Here is a 19,984-nt window from a genome sequence, read left to right on the forward strand (position 1 = left end):
GTTCTCGATCATGTTAGGAACGCATTATAATTTCATTCCGCTTTCGAATCTGGCCCATAACCGCTCGGGACCATCTAGTTCGCTCTTTATTTTTCATACGGGTCGTTTTCACCCAGACCCTTTTAATCTCGTCCAAGGACCATTGTCCTTGGAGGTTCCGTACTTTTGTTCGATCTTAATACAGGTTTTAGATAAGTTGAATTGTTGCTCTATGTATTCTTTCAACTGTTCGAGAATTAAATCTAGCGAAACCTCAGGTGGTGCCTGCCCACCTTTAACAGTTGTAAACAATTCTTTGCTCTTATCTCCTGCTGCCATAATACTGATTTCTTTACTGGGGTCTCGAGTCGTAGGCTTTCCAGCCGATCAATAGGTCGGTGATTAATTAACTAACACACCGCCGAAGTTTAGACGTCTATGGAACCTCGAGCCGACTACCAACCGGAGGGTTCGCAAACCGGAGGCTTTCGGAATCGCGTAGAAGGAGAGGCAAATTTAGACTTTTGACCGAGGACTTTTATAAAGAGTCCTTACCTCAGTATGTAGGTCCAATGTCCAAAATTCAGTTTCTTTCCTCAGCGATCCTGTTCGTGACGCCAAAATTGTTAGATCTCTTAATTTCCAATGAAATATGAACTCCGATTGTAGTTTTAACTTCTTTATTTTTGGCAGACAGCAGTAACAAGTTCTTGGCTTTAAGCCAGGTCTTTGTCCTTCTGGTACCACATGGTCAAAATGGCTGTACTTATACCTGGATCAATTTACAGGAAAGAACTCGCCTTCTTTGACCTTATTGGCTCAATTAATAGTCTTTTAACCTTTTAATTGGCTCGCTACCCAAGGTCCTAAAATGTCAAGTTGATTGATGACTTAATGCAACATGCTGAACTGCACGTAGTCATTGGAGTCTGTTTTTTCTCAACTTGTCTAAATGCAGCCTGTTTGAATTCTCTATCAGGATTCATTGGCGCTGGTCAGATGTTTGTGGCCTTTTCGCTCAGACTGCATGCTTCGCAGTGTGAGACAAACTCCTCGATGCAAGTGTCAATCCCAGGCCCAAACTGAATCACGACATCTCTGCTTCATGCGGACAATGCCAGGGTGTCCATCGTGTGTCAATGCGAGAACGCACTGTTGAAGCGACTTGGGAATTACTGCTCTATAACCACGAGCTAGGCAGCCATCATTCCAAACAGAAAATTCCTCACGAAGTCTATGGAAGGTTGTCAGCTCTTCCGGAATTTGCTTAGGCCAATCAGTCTGGAGGAAGTGACACATGTGCTGGAGCATAGCATCACTCTGTGATTCAGTTTTGAGTTTGTCACAGGAGACAAGGTTTCTGATGGACTGAGTGATGATCGACATGACATATGTGTCGTCATCTGTGAACAAGTCAGCACCAGAGTCTGAAATAGGTGCCGAGCGGCTGAGCATGTCAGCTACGTGGTTGTGACTGCCAGCAATGTACTGTACATCAAAGTTATACTGATGAAGGCAATCTGACCATCAGCTGATTCGTAGTGATCTGTGCCCAGATCCAGTTGTAGCGAGTAGCGTAGTTAGCGCTTGGTGATCCGTATGGAGGGTAAATTTCCTGCCATAGAGATAGATGTGCCAGTGTTCACATGCATAGATGCAAGCAAGTGCTTTGCGTTCCCCTGTAGATTATTTACATTCTGCAGATGAGAGCATGCCAGAGGTGAAGGCGACTGGGCATTCCAGGCCGTCAATCCATTGCGAAAGCACAGCACCCATGGCGGTGTCTGATACATCTGTGGTGACATACGTAGAGGCATTCGGATCAAAGTACACGAGGATAGGAGGGGATGTAATTTTCTCCTTAAAAGTGGTGAATGCCTGAGCCTGGGAATCTGTGCATTCCCAAGGGACGTCCTTGCGCATCAACTTGCGAAGTGGTTCGGCAATGTACGCGGAGTGCGGGACGAACTTCAGATAGAAGTTGCAAGTACCGAGAATTAATGAAAGTACTTTAACTTTGGTAGCCTCCTGCATTCGCTGGATCGGGTCAATGTTGTCAAGCATCACCTTGTGCTGTGACTCTGTAGCCCAGAAAGTTTATTTCTACAGCAGCGAATGTACACTTATCGGCACTAAGTGTAATGTTATGTGTAGCAAGTCTAGCCATAACTGCGTGAAGTCGCTGGTCATGTTCTTCCATTGTCCGTCCATGGACGACGATATCATCAAGCAGATTGAGGGTTCCCTATATGCCTGCTAGCATAGTAGTGACAATCTTCTGAAATGCACTTGGTGTACAAGATAGTCCGTAGGGCATGCGTCAATACTGATACAGATCATCATGAATGCCGTGAGTTGTTTGCTGTCCTCCACTATGGGTATTTGTAGGGAACTGCGGCACATGTCGAGTTTCGTGAAAACTATTGAGCCGTGGAATTCTGAAGACAGCTCGTCGATGGTAGGAATAGAGTACTTGTCGGGGATGATAGCCTTGTTGATCTCTTTCAGGTCAATGCATAGGCGGATCTCCCCATTTTTACACCAAGCACTGACTAAGTTCGAGATCCAGAGTGAGGAGTTGATGCTCTCAATGATTCCCTGAAATTTGAGTCGTGTTAATTCTGCGGATACTTGGTCGTGAATGGGAGACGGCAAAGTTGCTGCGTAACCGGTTTGATGGAATGGTCAACGCGGGGACAATGGCAGAATTTTGTTGTCACTCCAAACCCTGTGAAGATTGAGGGATACTGCTTGTCAAAGTCCACCGTGTACACAAGTGTGCTGGTTGGATCGTAAACATTGAACCCAAGCTTGTCAACACCCATGAGACTTCGTCCCTTCGCGACATGAAAGGAAAAGTTCTCCAATGTTACGTACTTGTAGTATATCGGGACTGATTGTACCCCAAGTACCTAAATTTTGGAGTCTGAGTACGTTTGTAGACTGGAAGTTGCGGGCTGCAGTTGATCGTGCGTGAAGTGGGTTTTGGACACAGCCTCCTCAATATGGAGACTTTGGCTCCAAGGTCAATGAAGAGGCAGATGGGCATGCCGTCAATATTTACATCACAGTCCTTGAATTTGCCTGAGCCGATGCGCGAAATGTCGCTAACAGTGTAACCCATACTGGGTTCATCAGTATCAGGGTTGTCCACATGCTGCGATGAGCGACAGACACTAGCAAAATGGTTCACTTTGCCACATGCAGAACATTTCTTCCCAAGTGCAGGGCAGTTAGGACTCTTTGCTGAATGTGATTTGTCCCAACAGTTAAAGCAGTAGAAGTTAGGCTCGCGATCCGTAATGGATGGTTTATTACTAGCCCTGGGTCTCTGCTGTGATTTCCGCTTTGGACAAACACCTTGCACATGGGCTGTAGCTGAAGTCTGCTGCACAGGGGGAGCAGGGGATCTGATCGCTTTTGAATCAGAAAGCGCTGATTCGATTTGGATGGCCAAATTAGTTGCTTTGTCCAATGTCAAGTTGTCATCCTCCATTAGCAAGCATTCCCGAATGCAGGGATTATTGTTTTCTCAATAATTTGATCCTGATCGTTTCCTCTGTGAGTGCTCCAAAGTTACATGTAGCGGTCAGTTCAGTTAATGAAATGATATACTGTTTGATTGGTCCTCCGTTCCCTTGCCCCCCTTGACAAAAATTGTATCTCTCCATCTTGATACTTTTCTTTGGCCCAAAATATTTCTCAAGGGCGCTTACCACTTTGTCGTAGAACTCCGTGTCTTCGATTTGGCCAAAGATGCTTTGGCCTTCGATGCCAAGGCAGTGGATAAATATTGCACGATGGTGAGCTGGTGTTAAGTTGTCGCCATCTAACCCACTCGCTTAGAAAAGCTTTTTATCCATCACGGCCACGGAACTGGAGGGTCCCCAGGTGTGGAGAGGAAACGCAGGGGGTGGGGGAGAGGAGGTTAATTTGATTCATCCTCATCGCCAAATTATGTTGTGTACGTAAATTAACAGACTAACTGAAATAAGAGTAATGTAACTAACTGTGGCCTTTATAGCAACTCCCAAAATGGTGTCCCAAAACCAGTATGAACCATCGTGTTTACAGCAGTCTGTAAATAACTCCCGCAGGGTCCTAATGCCCGTCCAGTGAGAGTTTGTTCAACAAACAGAGTATGAATACAACACCACACTTTCAGGTTAAAGGATTTGACACTCGACAAAAGACCTAATTTTAAAGTGAGAAAATGCTGATGACATCAGTCAGGGAGCACAATTTTTCATCTGATATTCTCCCTTCCTTCCTTAAAGCTGGCAACTCTTGCAGAGCTTTGCTTTCATGGGAGCCAGCTGCTCTCCAGTACTTAACTCATGGCCATGTTATTCAGTGAACCTGGAGTTGAAATGTTGATAGGCTATTTTTTCACTGCTGGGGCATCAATTTGAGTTTGATATGTTCCTTACCCAATTGTGTACACATGCATTATTCTCGCAAGGACCACTGGATAGTCGTCAAGAATGGGAACACTGGTCAATTTTATCTCCCTGACCCAAGAACACTGTGGCTGATTACAGCACTTCTACCACAGCCTGGTTGAGATCAGCTGACTCAACGCAGAGACATATCTGAGATGTTCCTGATCTGCATTACTCAGCTAGCCACTGCATAAACCTGCTGAATCATTGAAGGCCTTTGTATTTTACAGTTATGCACTATTGTTTAATTGCCATGCTGCTATTTGAGATTGAGGAAATTTGCCAAAGGAAACCAAATCAATGGATCAGCCTTCAATTTAATGAGGAACACTAGGTTCCTTCTATACATCAAAAATGAATTAACACAGAGTAATTTTTTTCATGAAATATAACCCTGCTTTGACCAAGACCTCTTGAGTTAAGTCATATTACTTTAATCCCTTATATACGTAGATGTGATAATAACCCTTTTAATAGAAATAAAAAGCAAATAACTGCGGATGCTGGAAATCTGCAATAAAAACAGAAAATGCTGGAAATACTCAGCATCTGTGGAGAGAGAAACAGAGTTAACGTTTCAGATCGATGAAGGTTAGTTTCATGAATTTTTTAAATGCCACAACTTACATCAAAATGTAAATGTCAGACGGTTGTATTTTATGTGAAGTTTCTGCATGAGAGTTTATAGTATCTGTTCAGGCAGATTCTACTGTTGTAAAAACACTTCCTAAGTCAAAAATATAGTTATTTCAAATTTCCAGCAACTTGCATTTCTATAGCTGCAGCTATGTGAGTAGTCTGAGATATGACTTTTTATGAATTTTATTTTTTTGATAAGATATAGCATATATGGAAAGATATAACAAAATTCCATACATATTCATTTGTGTTTTTTCACATGCACTTTCAGCCAAGGCTGGTAAATATTAAAGTTAATTTATTTACATATGATTAAAACATTTAATTATCATAGGAACCTTAGGCATTTAGAGTAGATTATCCAATTAGTTATAACAGGCGTAAAGTATGAACTTCTGTACACGGCACACCCGGCAGCCCAGCTTAGTTTCCTCCCTGCATATATTTTGCCAGTCACTTGGTTTGATAGCCATTTTTGTTACAAGATAACTTTTGCAAAGCCTGAAATATATACACTGAAGCAATCACAGCCTTTATAAGTGGTTGCATTCCTTTAAATGTATCCATCACCACTTATGGGCCCAAGTTTCGGCTCGAATTGTCCTATTTTTTTTGGAGCAACTAGTTTAGTATGGAGTATCTTAGAAATCGCAATTCTCGGCATTTAGTTTGTTCCAGTTCTAGTTAGTTAGAACAGTTTTGTTTTAATACAGGTTTTTTTTCAAAAGGGGGCGTTACCAGCCACTTACGCCTGTTTTGCAAGTTTAGGTAGCGAAAAGTTATTCCAAACTAGCTTAGAACGGAGTAAGTGTCGATTTTTGTACGCTCAGAAAAACCTTCCCTACACTTTATAAATTAGGCGCAGGTAGCAAGAGATGGGGAGTGGGGAGGGAAGGGGATTTAACAAAGCATTAAACACTTCACTTTTACCAATAAAGAGCCATCATCAATAATAAATGATAAATAAATCAATCAATCAAAAAAGGAAAACATGAAAAAAATTTAAAAAAATAAAAAAATCAATAAATAAAAAATTAAAAGTTTCTACTCACCTACTGCAGCAGCCTGCTGAAGAGCTGGTCAGATGGGCCCCGCTGCCGACAAGGTGCTACTCGGGCGGGCCCTGCCGCTGAAGAGGTGTTCAGGCAGGGCCCGCCACCGAGGAGAAGTTCGGATGGGGCCCGCCACCGAAGAGCTGCTGGTTGGGCAGGCCCCGCTGCCGAGGAGGTAAGTGCAGGCAGGTCACTCGGCCCGGGATAGGGATGACGTCCCTTCGACCAGGGATAGGGTCGCCCGGAGACAGGACGCGCTGGGAGGGCCAGGAGCTACTGCGCACGCGCGCAGCTGCCAACACTCTTTTTGGCGCAGGGCTGTAGCTCCGCCCTCAGCTGCTTGTGTTGCGCTGCGTTGACTGTGAAACAGGCCTGCTGGACTCGGAGAATCACGAGGTAAGTTTTAGGCGCTTTTTTATTCTAAAAAATAGGTGGGCCTCTTGGTGTGCGCCGTTCTGGGAGGAAATCCGAAACTTGGGCCCATAACGTTTCCTTTAGAAACATAGAAACATAGAAAATAGGTGCAGGAGTAGGCCATTCGGCCCTTCGAGCCTGCACCGCCATTCAATGAGTTCATGGCTGAACATGCAACTTCAGTACCCCATTCCTGCTTTCTCGCCATACCCCTTGACCCCCCCTAGTAGTAAGGACTACATCTAACTCCTTTTTGAATATATTTAGTGAATTGGCCTCAACAACTTTCTGTGGTAGAGAATTCCACAGGTTCACCACTCTCTGGGTGAAGAAGTTTCTCCTCATCTCGGTCCTAAATGGCTTACCCCTTATCCTTAGACTGTGACCCCTGGTTTTGGACTTCCCCAACATTGGGAACATTCTCTCTGCATCTAACCTGTCTAAACTCGTCAGAATTTTAAACTTTTCTATGAGATCCCCTCTCATTCTTCTGAACTCCAGTGAATACAAGCCCAGTTGATCCAGTCTTTCTTGATATGTCAGTCCCGCCATCCAGGGAATCAGTCTGGTGAACCTTCGCTGCACTCCCTCAATAGTAAGAATGTCCTTCCTCAAGTTAGGAGACCAAAACTGTACACAGTACTCCAGGTGTGGCCTCACCAAGGCCCTGTACAACTGTAGTAACACCTCCCTGCCCCTGTACTCAAATCCTCTCGCTATGAAGGCCGACATGCCATTTGCTTTCTTAACCGCCTGCTGTACCTGCATGCCAACCTTCAATGACTGATGTACCATGACACACAGGTCTTGTTGCACCTCCCCTTTTCCTAATCTGTCACCATTCAGATAATAGTCGGTCTCTCTGTTTTTACCACCAAAGTGTATAACCTCACATTTATTCACATTATACTTCATCTGCCATGCATTTGCCCACTCACCTAACCTATCCAAGTAAGAACATCTTACAGAAGATTCACTGCCCCACTCTGGCGAGGGCCCAAAGCCAGGTCCTACCTTAATAAACTGACTCTCCAACATCAGCTCGGGTCTGTACATTAACATTTGGGTAGGTCCTAATTGTGTACTGCCTATCCAACGCCGAATCAAAGATTTCAGTTTAAAATCTAGACTACAGTGTGCCATTAAAAAATAACACAATTGCCGAAACATTTATATTACATTTTAGTTTACACATTATTTTGAGGAGTGTATAAAAGCTTGGGTAAATAATTAATCTCTGAAATCTGACTGCATCCTTTGTGATCCACTTTAGGATGGCCCCCTCCAGCTATAATGTTGTTATGGTTTTGTTTGGCAGTTACCATCTATCACCAAGGTTAAGGTTACAGCTCCAGCTAGAGGTGTAAAATAAATAATCACAATCTGGTTCTGTGGAAGTAAATAATTAACAAGGCAGTGATTAGGCTGAACAACAAATTATATTTTGACAGTATGCAACCAGAATGTTAAGGGTTTTCTTGTTCATGTCAGAATTTATGGAATCTAATAAGAAATGTAATTATAATCAATCAACCCACTGTCAAATTTCACGGAGAGCACAATTGTAGTCTAACACATCATCGGCGGTTCCTCGAATCGAGGATGACTTGCTTCCACGCCAAAAAGGGATGAGTTCACAGGTGTTCCAATGATGAAACTAATATTCCAGGTCCCGAACTACATGTTGAAGGGTGGAAGATGCCTGTGTATGGATTTTTTTAATGTGTGATGGCCATTGCACACCAGCCACCACACCAGAAATTTAATGACTGTGTAAAATACAGATTTTGGTCAGTGCTTTCTGTTATGTTTAGGTTGAATTTTTGAATGATTAAGTGAGATCTGGGAACAAGCCTCTTTTCCAAAAAATAAAAGCTGGTTTAAAAGATTTGCAATTTGTTTGTTGCAATTTATGGAAATTCTTGATTCAAGCAGAATTTTGTTTTTCACAAAGCTGGTGTGTGTTTATTAGGAATCGGCTGTCCTGGCTTCTTCATTAACAAAGCCTTCAGTTGCAGGGAATTTTAGTGCTCCATTGGAGTTTTTTGTTCCTTTAGGGAATTACACAGTAATTAACAATTCACAGTTAAAATTTGCAATTCTAAGCTGGCAATTTCAGTGTTGGAGAATAGGATGAAAAATAAGTAATCTTTTTGTAAATGTTTCTGCAATGATGATAGGAGGGTGATCTGCTTGAGAGCAAATTTTAGACCGTGTTACCTGGCTGATATGTTTGACTGATCTAGACTGCTTAACTTGCTGAAAATGAACAGTATTGTCTTTGAGCTACATGTGTCCAATTATTTTTACTGCTTTTCATGATTTTGGTGATTTTTCAAGGGATGGTTTTCCTTTTAAAAACAAGCCTCTTTTTCAAAAAAATGAAAGCTGGTTTAAAGTTACCAAACGGCACAGAATTCTATTTAATGTCCCTAACCAGTTTTATTTTCACCTCATCTTCTCTTGAGGGCACTGACTCTTGCTAGGGTACAATTCCAGGGGTACCAGCTGCCTTCCAATATCTCCCTTGCAGAATCTCGCCCAAGTGGCCATTCTTCATACATTAGCATTCTATTTAACCATAGAATCATCACAGGACAGCCCAGTGCTGTCCTTATGTAACACCTACATACACGTAGTTTTCAGCATGGGTCACTGGATTCTAATCAAGAGTAGGAAACCTGGCTTTTTCTTTCTACTCTCTAACCAGGGGACATTGCCGCTAATATTTGCACCCTGCTGCCACTTTTCGAGATCAGCTATCTTAGCACAGAGGAGGGATTGAATTTGAAATCCTCTGACTCTTCATGGTTTCAGCTATTCACTGGGCCAGCAGGCGAGTTTCCTGATATTGAATTATCATAGAAATTGTCTTCTTTACCATGCTCCTGATGTTGTTCCTGTGGAGTCCCACTCTCGGAGTTAACGGAGTGTGGTGAAAAAAGAGTATTTGCCACTGAAGAGATCCCATCAAATTGGTCACACTACAAAAAATCAAACAAACAGTCTCACAGAAAATAGGCATTTCTTAAGCAAACCTTGAATTGCAGGTATTAAATAACACAGGCCTTAAATATTTTCCGTGCTTGTTATATGCTTAGAGGTACAAAATATTCTGAACAGAATTAATATGACCTACAATACTTTCCGCAAACAGGAAACAATCCAGGCCTAATTACAAAAAATTGAAGAAACGGGCAGAAGGAAGTGTTTTTACACTGTGAGTCTCTACCCTAAAACTTAAGAAAATATTAAACTAATTCGCACCTTATCTTTTTCCCCAACATTTCTGCATTATCTTAATTTGGCATTATTTATACAGACCTCCATCCCATTTTATTGTTGTTCCAGGATTTTCCTCTTTTAAGTTAACTCTCTGCTGTTCTTGATTTTGTGTTCTCAAATCCACACTGATAAACATGATTGAAGAGTTTTAACTGCCCCGTCAATTAGAATACATTAGAAAATAAACAAGCTAAGCAAAATGTGAAATTGTAAGTTTCACTTGTCTTACAAATGGAGAAATTAATAAATCTAATTATTGAAATAAACATGTTTCATTCCTGTAAATGTTGTTTTTATTAAGGTGAGGGATATTAGAACTGCTCATTTCAGGCACCCATGTCAGGTAGAGCGAGGTTAGATGCAAAATAACCAATATGTCTCTGTTCCAAACCTCAAAAGAGCAGCCCCTACTGCAACAGTTTGACATTCTTCCCTTTCTCACATCAGCAATCTTGTGACCTCTCTGTTAGATTCAAAGGATAAGCTAAATGGGTCAAATGGTCTTCCTTATCTGATTGCCAGTTTAGTGATAACTAATGCCAAATTAGAGGCGGTTTGGGGCTGTGAGCTGATGCACAGTGGGAAGTAGGCCGAGGCTGCCCAGATTAATTTCACATATAACCCTTTCATCCAATATTCTGGTCTGGATTTCAATTCATGGGTGAGTGCCTGACTCATTGTTAAGTGTTTTTTATTGGAAATCTCACACCTTTTGACAAATTGCTGACCCTTAATTGCTGGCGGTTGGCAGTGCAAGGTTTCTGTTATGATCTATTTCCACACTTTACCAACAACTGGGATCTGCACTCTTTAACCTGGAAGGAGGACCAATGTGAATTGTTCCTTCAGCAATGGAGTGCTGTAATAGATGTAGTGGGAAAGTATTTGTATGGGCAATGAGAATTCATGTGTATGAGAAATGGGACACAGCAGGGGTTGAAATCAGATTATTCCCCCCCACAAAAAAAACATGACAAGAATGTGTTTCTTTGATGTAGAAGTCCTGTGATGTTAATTTTAGCAAAACAATTGCTGTTGATGTAGGTTGAAGGTTTTAATGATTTTAACCTTGATGATGATAACACATATCAGTTATATATCATGTAATGTAGAACGCAGCCTTGTAACAACCTTTTGCGAATAATGTGACGACAATCTTAATTGTCGTAGTGAGTTGTGATATCCTGAATTACCTGATTTGCCAAATGATTCATGTGAGACCATCACAACTCTACGACCCAATGAGATCAGCACAATGTTACATTTTATATATTTTTTAAATTTTTTGTATTTACTTTATATGCTAATACTTGGAAATGGGATTTAAAAAATACATTATTGGTTCCCAGTGTCAGCGATAATTCTAGTCTTACTCTCAGGGGTGAGGAATGTAATTTCCAGACACTAGGCACATTTTATTGTACCCAGAGTCAGTATCTAGCACATGTCATCAGTCAGATGCAGAGTAAAGTCTTCAGTAATCTAGCAAACGATGTGCCTTAACCTTTCAGTGGTTCTCCCCCAAAAAAGTAATTGAGTGTGTGAAATGCTTTGGCATTTTGACACCTAGCAGTAAATCACAGGTTCGAGGTCACTCCTGTGTGTTATATGTTAGACCACTTACTTGGAGTTCGGTTTTGGTTCACACTGTCAGCTAATGCTGCCATTTCTCTGCAGAATGTTAGAATTGATAACATTGTCACATATCTGTCTCTTTGCAGAATGTTTGAGACGCTACAATCCCTATTCTGGTCAGTATTTGGTCTGTTGAATTTGTACGTCACCAATGTGAAGGCTCGGCATGAGTTCACAGAGTTTGTTGGAGCCACCATGTTTGGAACTTACAACGTCATCTCCTTGGTTGTCTTGCTCAACATGCTAATTGCCATGATGAATAACTCTTACCAGCTCATTGCAGTAAGTTAATTCTAATGCTTCTTTACAAACATAATAATTAACCAATACATTTACAGAATAGAGATTGGGTGCACTGTTGTTCTGTGCCACAAAGTGCAAGAGAAAAAGACCTGCATTTATATAGCACCTTTCACATCCTCACGGACAATACATTTCTTTTGAAGTGTAATCACTGTTGTTTTGGAGGTTAAAGCAAAAACCAACCAATTTGCAGACAGCAAGGTCCCACAAACATCAAAGAGATGAATGAACAGTTAATCTGTTTCAGTGGTGCTGGCTGAGGAATGAATGTTGGCCAGGAGATTTCCCTGCTTTTCTTTGAAGAAGTGCCATGTGATCTTTTACAATTAGTCCGACATTGTGACTTCCCAATTTGCTGAGCTATTTGAGGGAACGGTGCACAGCGAAGGCCAGATGCTGCACTACAGAGAGGAGGTGAAAATGTAAAGAGGGAAGTAAATCATGACACACATTGTAACACCTGGCTCATGGCTTTGGTGGAAGCAATAGAAACAGATTCTCTGTCACCTGCCTCTTAGTTGGTAATGATGAAAAGTACATAGGTAAGGAGGAGCCAAAATAATAAAAAATTTAAAAGGACCACAACTGTTTACAATATACATAGATGACCTGGAAGAGGGGACAGAGTGTAGTGTAACAACATTTGCAGATGACACAAAGATTAGTGGGGAAGCGGGTTGTGTAGAGGACACAGAGAGGCTGCAAAGAGATTTGGATAGGTTAAGCGAATGGGCTAAGGTTTGGCAGATGGAATACAATATCGGAAAGTGTGAGGTCATCCACCTTGGAAAAAAAAACAGTAAAAGGGAATATTATTTGAATGGGGAGAAATTACAACATGCTGCGGTGCAGAGGGACCTGGGGGTCCTTGTGCATGAATCCCAAAAAGTTAGTTTGCAGGTGCAGCAGGTAATCAGGAAGGCGATGGAATGTTGGCCTTCATTGCGAGAGGGATGGAGTACAAAAGCAGGGAGGTCCTGCTGCAACTGTATAGGGTATTAGTGAGGCCACACCTGGAGTACTGCGTGCAGTTTTGGTCACCTTACTTAAGGAAGGATATACTAGCTTTGGAGGGGGTACAGAGACGATTCACTTGGCTGATTCCGGAGATGAGAGGGTTACCTTATGATGATAGATTGAGCAGACTGGGTCTTTACTCATTGGAGTTCAGAAGGATGAGGGGTGATCTTAGATAAACATTTAAAATAATGAAAGGGATAGACAAGATCAAGGCAGAGAGGTTGTTTCCACTGGTCGGGGAGACTAGAACTAGGGAGCACAGCCTCAAAATACAGGGGAGACAATTTAAAACCGAGTTGAGAAGGAATTTCTTCTCCCAGAGGGTTGTGAATCTGTGGAATTCTCTGCCCAAAGAAGCAGTTGAGGCTAGCTTATTGAATGTATTGAAATCACAGATAGATAGATTTTTAACCAATAAGGGAATTAAGGGTTACGGGGAGCGGGCGAGTAAGTGGAGCTGAGTCCACGGCCAGATCAGCCATGATCATGTTGAATGGCGGAGCAGGCTCGAGGGGCTAGATGGCCTACTCCTGTTCCTAATTCTTATGTATATGTTCTTATAAATTTGGAAAAGTCAGTGTAGATCACAGGGCTAAAAAAAATGTCTTAGGGAATTCAATATATGCCAGAGTTTAAAAAAAATGTGTTCCTGATATGTGGAGAGTGAAGCAGTGAAGCCTACGGCTGATCTTTGACCTTTGTTGTGTCAGCTGATCTCATCTAGGACATCAGTAGAGGCATTAAAATTGATAGTATCCCTGCTCAGGGCAGGGCACGTTATCTAGGATTTCCACTCCGATTGGCAACCCTCACAGGAAGTGCATGTGCAGGTCGGGACAGAGTCAGGTTCACTGCAATGTCGTGTGTAGTTAGATAGTCTGCTGACACTCATTGCCATGGCTCACAAAAGGCCACTTGGGCGAGTCACCAGAGGGTGTCCAGTGCCTGTGGAACTGCACCCCAGTTGAGGGAGTCACCACCTTCAGGAGAGAATGAGAGATGAGAAAAATTTAGACGGGTATGAGGACAGAACTGGAGAATGGAACTAAGTGGAAAGCTCGGCCAAGGAGCCAGCATAGGTATACAAAGCTGAATAACCTCCTTCTGTATCCATTAAAATATTATAATTCTCAAACTGGGGGAAAAAAAGGAAAGACAATGATGAGCAGCAGATATAGCAAAGTTCACAGCTCATATCTTGTAATACAAAGTACACAGCTGGTATCTCATACTACACAGATAATATCATGCAGTAAATGGCTGGTATCTGATGATACAAAATTCAGATATCTTGCACAGTTAATATATAATTCACACTTGTTTTCTTACAAAATAAATTACATAGCTCACATTTTGCAATGCAGTTCATTTATAACGTGTGGCTAATCTCGTACAATGATGCTCAGTTTGAATCATGTATACAGCTAACTGTACGCTTGCTGTGATTTTGTATGATTACATTGAGCTAATCAGTGATAAAAGAGAAAACAGATGAGCCACTTGTGGCACACACAGAAAATATGGAAACATTCTAGTTCCGTGTGTCTATTTTCGAAGCTTCAGCTTAGAGTTCAGTTCTTCCAGAGTTACAGCATGTGGCATTATTTTACAGTACACATTATTTCTGCAGGTCTCCTTGAAGGCCAATAACATTTTGAAGGAAAATGAAAAACTAGACATTTAGGCAAGAATTCTAAGCATGCGTTTCTGAATCATTGAAGATGATATCTACCAGTTGAAAGCCCTAGCACTCGGTGCCAGCATCTTGCAGTGTAGGTTTCTGTGACATTTAAATAAAAAACAATCAGAATCAGGCCACCAAAATAATAGGCTTGGCATTTGAACCTTAATCTGATCTAGAAATATAGATTTGAATTACAATTCAAAGTTTAAGTATGTAGCATAAAGTATCAGTCTGAGACACTGCAGTTGGCAGAATGCACGTAATGCAGAGACACAATATAGGCACTGGGAATCACAGACAGCAGACAGAAACATTACAGTCACCAGGAATCACAGAAAGAAGACAGAGACGCAACTGTCACCAGACATCATTGGTAACAGAAGCATAATAACACAAGAAATAGGAGCAGGAGTAGGCCATTTGGCCCCTCGAGCTTGCTCCGCCACTCAATATGATCATGGCTGATCTGATCCTAAACACCACTTCCCTGCCGGTTCCACAGAAAGAAAGCCACAATTAGGAATGTTGACAAGATTTGTTCATCACCACCTGTGTCTTTCATCCATTTGCAGGACCATGCTGACATTGAATGGAAATTTGCCAGGACAAAGCTTTGGATGAGTTATTTTGATGAAGGTGCAACTCTTCCACCACCTTTCAACATCATCCCCAGCCCAAAGTCTGTCTGGTACCTCTGTAAATGGCTACACGCTCAGATCTGTCCAAGCAAAGATTCAGAGAATGAGCAAAAGCACGAGAATCTCAGAGAATTTACAGTATGAAATCTCATCTTTTAAAAATGTTTTCATCAAGTTCCATATTAACCAACAATTCACTTTTCCCTTCCCTCTCACTGTTGTGCAAGTATCTATGTACCATAGTTGGCACATCAGTATGCAAGAACTGGAGGAGGTGAAGCCAGTCATTAACGTATGCTCAGTCCCTACTGGTGCCAATATAGGCCCTGCAATTGGAGAATGCTGGCCTGGTGAAAGGCCCCCACTCCCACTGGAAAATCTCACAGTTGGAGCAAGGAACCAAAGCTTGGGCTTAATTAAGCCTGTAGACTTGGTTCCAGTTACGTATGCCTAGTCAGCTCTCATGGGAGATGAAACAATTTGGATAGAATTGATGACGGGCAAAGTCGTAGAGTACACATGCCATATAAGGATTGGGCTTGGTTGGCCAAATGGCCCTTTCTTGTTCCATGTTTTCTGATGGAGTGGATAGGCTAACTTTGCTCTAAGATGTTTATACAGCCTAGTTAATGTGTTGAAGGGGTAAAATATTGGCAATGATACATACTCATCAACCAACACCTCCCCAGTTCAATCAAAAAAGCTAGAAAGGTATGTTTTCTGATTGCCCACTCCAACAATAGAGCCTTCTTCACCAGGAGGGCATATCAGGAAATCAGGCATGTTTACCCTAGAGCTTTTAATTCTCAAAATAGTTGTTTTTACTAAATTCAGTATTCTTGCATTTTGTTCTGACAACTGAGGTTTCAGCAGTATCCAGACAACATGTCTACTGCTGCCATCGAGATCAATCACTACAGAGAATCTCCATTTCCACCGAGTATTTATTATGTTTTGTGACATACTTGGCAGAAACTTAAAAGAAAATCCGTAGGTTGTTTGATGGCTCAGTGGCTAATTGTGCTGCCATTTCAGGTGCAAACCATACAAAGAAGGTGGCTCCAAGTTCAGCCCCCATCTGTGCTGAGCCAGCTGGTCTCAGCCAGGACACTAGTTGAAGAAAGAAAAACATGGCAGGTTTTTATCTCGTGACCGCTTACGTCAAAGTGCATGTATGTGGACATCAAGTGAGGACAAGATCGCGTTTCCCTCCCCACCAAATGGTTAAATAATCTGCCAGCATTGGTTGTCTGGGCTCACAAATGGAAGAATGACCATAATCAATAAGGTACCAAGGCTGCCAGTGCATATGGAACCATAGCTTGACATGTGGTCAGAAATAGAGGGGAGAAGATTGAAGAAAAATACAGAAAAATCCATACAGACAGTCCATGAGGCATCTGTTTGGCTAATGTTAGTACAGTATGTCCACTCCGTCATTCTCAGCATAAAAGTAATGAGTAGAAAGCTACATGTTAGAGCCCAACAAATAGAATGATTTTCAAAAGTATTAAAAAAATACAGTGCAGGTAATCCAAATAGTGAGAACCTGCAACAGGTACTAACAGTATCATTGTGTAGACTTTCTTCCCCTTTAAGTACCTGAGGCCTGCTTGTTACAGGACAGAGTCTGACAGAGGATAGATATTTGATCATCACCCTTTTCAATTCATTGCTGGCCTGAATACTCCCAACACTACCAGGTTCCAGTTACTGTGAAATTCTGTGTCATTTTAATGTGAACTATTGGTAAAATATATTACCATCATCATTTTTATTTGCCCATCATTCATAGGAATGTTATAGAAATGATACCACATTCATCGCATAAGAACAAAATAATAATACCTATTGAATTAGCAGCTCAGGACCCCAGCAAGTTTTAGAAACAGAAAAAGCCAAATATTTCCCAAAAGATTATCCTTTTTTGATAGATCCATCCTAGTTCTGTGCCTTTTCACCACAGGAGGGATTTTAACTCCCCCTGCTTGGCGGATATGGGGTAATAGCAGAGTTAAAATCAAGATGGTCAACTTACCAACCCATTCCCATACCGCCATAATTTCTCCCAGTATCTTCCGCTGGATGGCTATGGGGCTGCCTGAATCAGGCAGGAACCTCCATTAATCTATGCCAATCGGGCTCTTGTAACGTCCGTAAAAAGCTGAAGCACTTTTAATGGCCTACTGGGTGCTGCATGCACTGTGGATGATCCGTTCAACACAACCGAGTGGTGAAGAGGTCTTTTTCTAAGGCTGGAGACATGTTGAAAATCATATCCTCAAATCTGTAGTTAATAGCCTCTTTGTAATACTCTGTATGAGGAGCTGGAGTAAACAGAGATAAAAGAATAGAAGCATTCCTCTTCCTCTGCAGGAATGAGACACGTGCTCCCCGGCAGTTTGCCATCTTACTTTGGGACATCTCGGAGTGTGATCCGATGACAGGAATTTTGTGGACATTTGTGATGGTTGTGAAAGTATTTAATCCTATTAATTTCAGTCTATTTTTGAATTTTAGTTTCACTATCAACAAAGCATGTGCGCACTCCCAGCTCAGTGTCCACTGTTGTATTTTTTTGCTAAATGAAATTCTGAAAACGATTTTCTTCTTTCAGGGACGTCATGCAGATGACTTGATCCAAAACCAGCACTACCAGGTTTGCTGAACTGTCAGTATTACAGAAAAATCACACAAAATCAACTCGCATAATTGCAAATTCCACTAAGAATTAAAATCCATCTACAAAACCATTCTGTTCACAGCATTCATTTTTACCCTCTCGCCTTGAATCATAAGAACATAAGAAATAGGAGCAGGAGTAGGCCTCTTGAGTTTGCTCTGCCATTTAATAAGATCATGGCTGATCTGATCATGGACTCATCTGATCATGGACTCAGCTCCACTTCCCTGCCCACTCCCCATAACCCTTTATTCCCATATCGCTCAAAAATCTGTCCATCTCCACCTTAAATATATTCAATGACCCAGCCTCCACAGCTCTCTGGGGCAGAGAATTCCATAGATTTACAACCCTCAGAGAAGAAATTCCTCCTCATCTCAGTTTTAAATGGGCAGCCCCTTATTCTGAGACTACGTCCCCTAGTTTTAGTTTCCCCTATGTGGAAATGTCCTCTCTGCATCCACCTTGTCGAGCCTCCTCATCTTATATGTTTCGATAAGATCATCTCTCATTCTTCTGAACTCCAATGAGTATAGGCCCAACCTACTCAACCTTTCTTCATAAGTCAACCCCCTCATCTCCAGAATCAACCTAGTGAACCTTCTCTGAACTGCCTCCAATGCAAGTATATCCTTCTTTAAATACAGAGACCAAAACTGTGCACAGTACTCTAGGTGTGGCCTCACCAATGCCCTGTACAGTTGTAGCAGGACTTCTCTGCTTTTATACTCTATCCCCTTTGCAATAAAGGCCAATATTCCATTTGCCTTCCTGATTACTTGTACCTGCATACAAACCTTTTGTGTTTCATGCACAATGACTCCTAGGTCCCTCTGTACTGCAGCAGTTTGCAATTTTTTTCCATTTAAATTCTAATTTGCTTTTCTATTTTTTCTGCCAAAGTGGATCACCTCACATTTTCCCACATGATACTCCATCAGCCAAATTTTTGCCCGCTCACTTAACCTGTCTATATCCCTTTGCAGATTTTTGTGTCCTCCTCACAATTTGCTCTCCTACCCATCTTTGTATCATCAGCAAACTTGGCTACATTACACTCGGTCCCTTCATCCAAATCATTAATAAAGATTGTAAATAGTTGAGGCTCCAGCACCGATCCCGGCGGAACCCCACTAGTTACTGTTTGCTAATCAGAAAATTACCCATTTATCCCAACTCTCTCTTTTCTGTTATTTAGCCAATCCTCTATCCATGCTAATATATTACCTTGAACCCCGTGAACTTTTATCTTGTGCAGTAACCTTTTATGTGGCACCTTATCGAATGCTTTCTGGAAATCCAAATACATCACATCCACTGGTTCCCCCTTATCCACCCTGCTCTTTACACCCTCAAAGAACTCCAACAAATTTGTCAAACATGACTTCCCTTTCATAAAACTATGCTGACTCTGCTTGATTGAATTATGCTTTTCCAAATGCTACTGCTCCCTTAATAATGGACTCCAGCATTTTCCCAACAACAGATGTTAGGCTAACTGGTCTATAGTTTCCTGCTTTATGTCTGTCTCCTTTTTTTAAATAGGGGCGTTACATTTGCAGTTTTCCAATCCACTGTCAGTCTTTATTCTTTCTCACCATTTTAAGGATATCATTACAGTCAGTGTTTGTCTGAACGTTCCTTTCTTGTTCCTCCTATGCTCCAAATATACCATTCTACATGTTTTTCCTTCACTGTGTTGAAATCAAGGCTCTAAACATTAACTCCTATTGTAACTCATTGAACTGTGTCAACTGCCATAGTCATGGACAATTTGCTATCCCACATTACCAATGATCACATTATTTTAGGCTAAAATGTTAGATTACGGTCATGTAGAGCTCAGCACTCATTCCCATACTACAAATCATTGCCTGTGTGTAATTTGCATGGTGACAGATGAAGCCCAAACATCATTACTAAATAACTTGAATAAAATATGGTGGCTGTCTCATTATTGCTGGTCAGGTGGAGTTCTTGAAAAGGATGATGCTCATTTTTCAAATAGTGTATTATGTGAGCAAAACATGTACTTTATTATCACCAAGGTGGTGCTGTTTCTTCTAGATTTGTTCTTGTGAATTGTTTGGGATTTGTCACGGAAGGATGGTAGTGGAGAAAATACCAAATATGCACAGTAGATAACTACTGTTGTAAGTTCTCTGCTACGTAAAGAAATGTGTCCTTTGTATCAGTGGATTATTCTCCCG

The 19,984-nt window shown here is 41.6% G+C and overlaps 1 protein-coding gene across 3 annotated transcripts in view; it reads left to right on the forward strand.

Moving 5' to 3' along the window:
• Nucleotides 1-19,984, forward strand: part of LOC139265112 (short transient receptor potential channel 5-like) — a 106,905-nt gene that overhangs the window by 78,326 nt on the left and 8,595 nt on the right. For 2 of the 3 annotated variants that reach the window (XM_070882017.1, XM_070882018.1), the window contains exons 6-8: nt 11,533-11,728; nt 15,026-15,229; nt 17,709-17,750. In XM_070882017.1, the coding sequence (XP_070738118.1) occupies nt 11,533-11,728; nt 15,026-15,229; nt 17,709-17,750 (442 nt within the window). The remainder of the gene's footprint in view (nt 1-11,532; nt 11,729-15,025; nt 15,230-17,708; nt 17,751-19,984) is intronic. The other variant, XM_070882019.1, reaches the window with a different exon arrangement.

The sequence above is a fragment of the Pristiophorus japonicus genome, chromosome 6, assembly GCF_044704955.1.
Source record: "Pristiophorus japonicus isolate sPriJap1 chromosome 6, sPriJap1.hap1, whole genome shotgun sequence".
Classification (NCBI taxonomy): Eukaryota; Metazoa; Chordata; class Chondrichthyes; family Pristiophoridae; genus Pristiophorus; species Pristiophorus japonicus.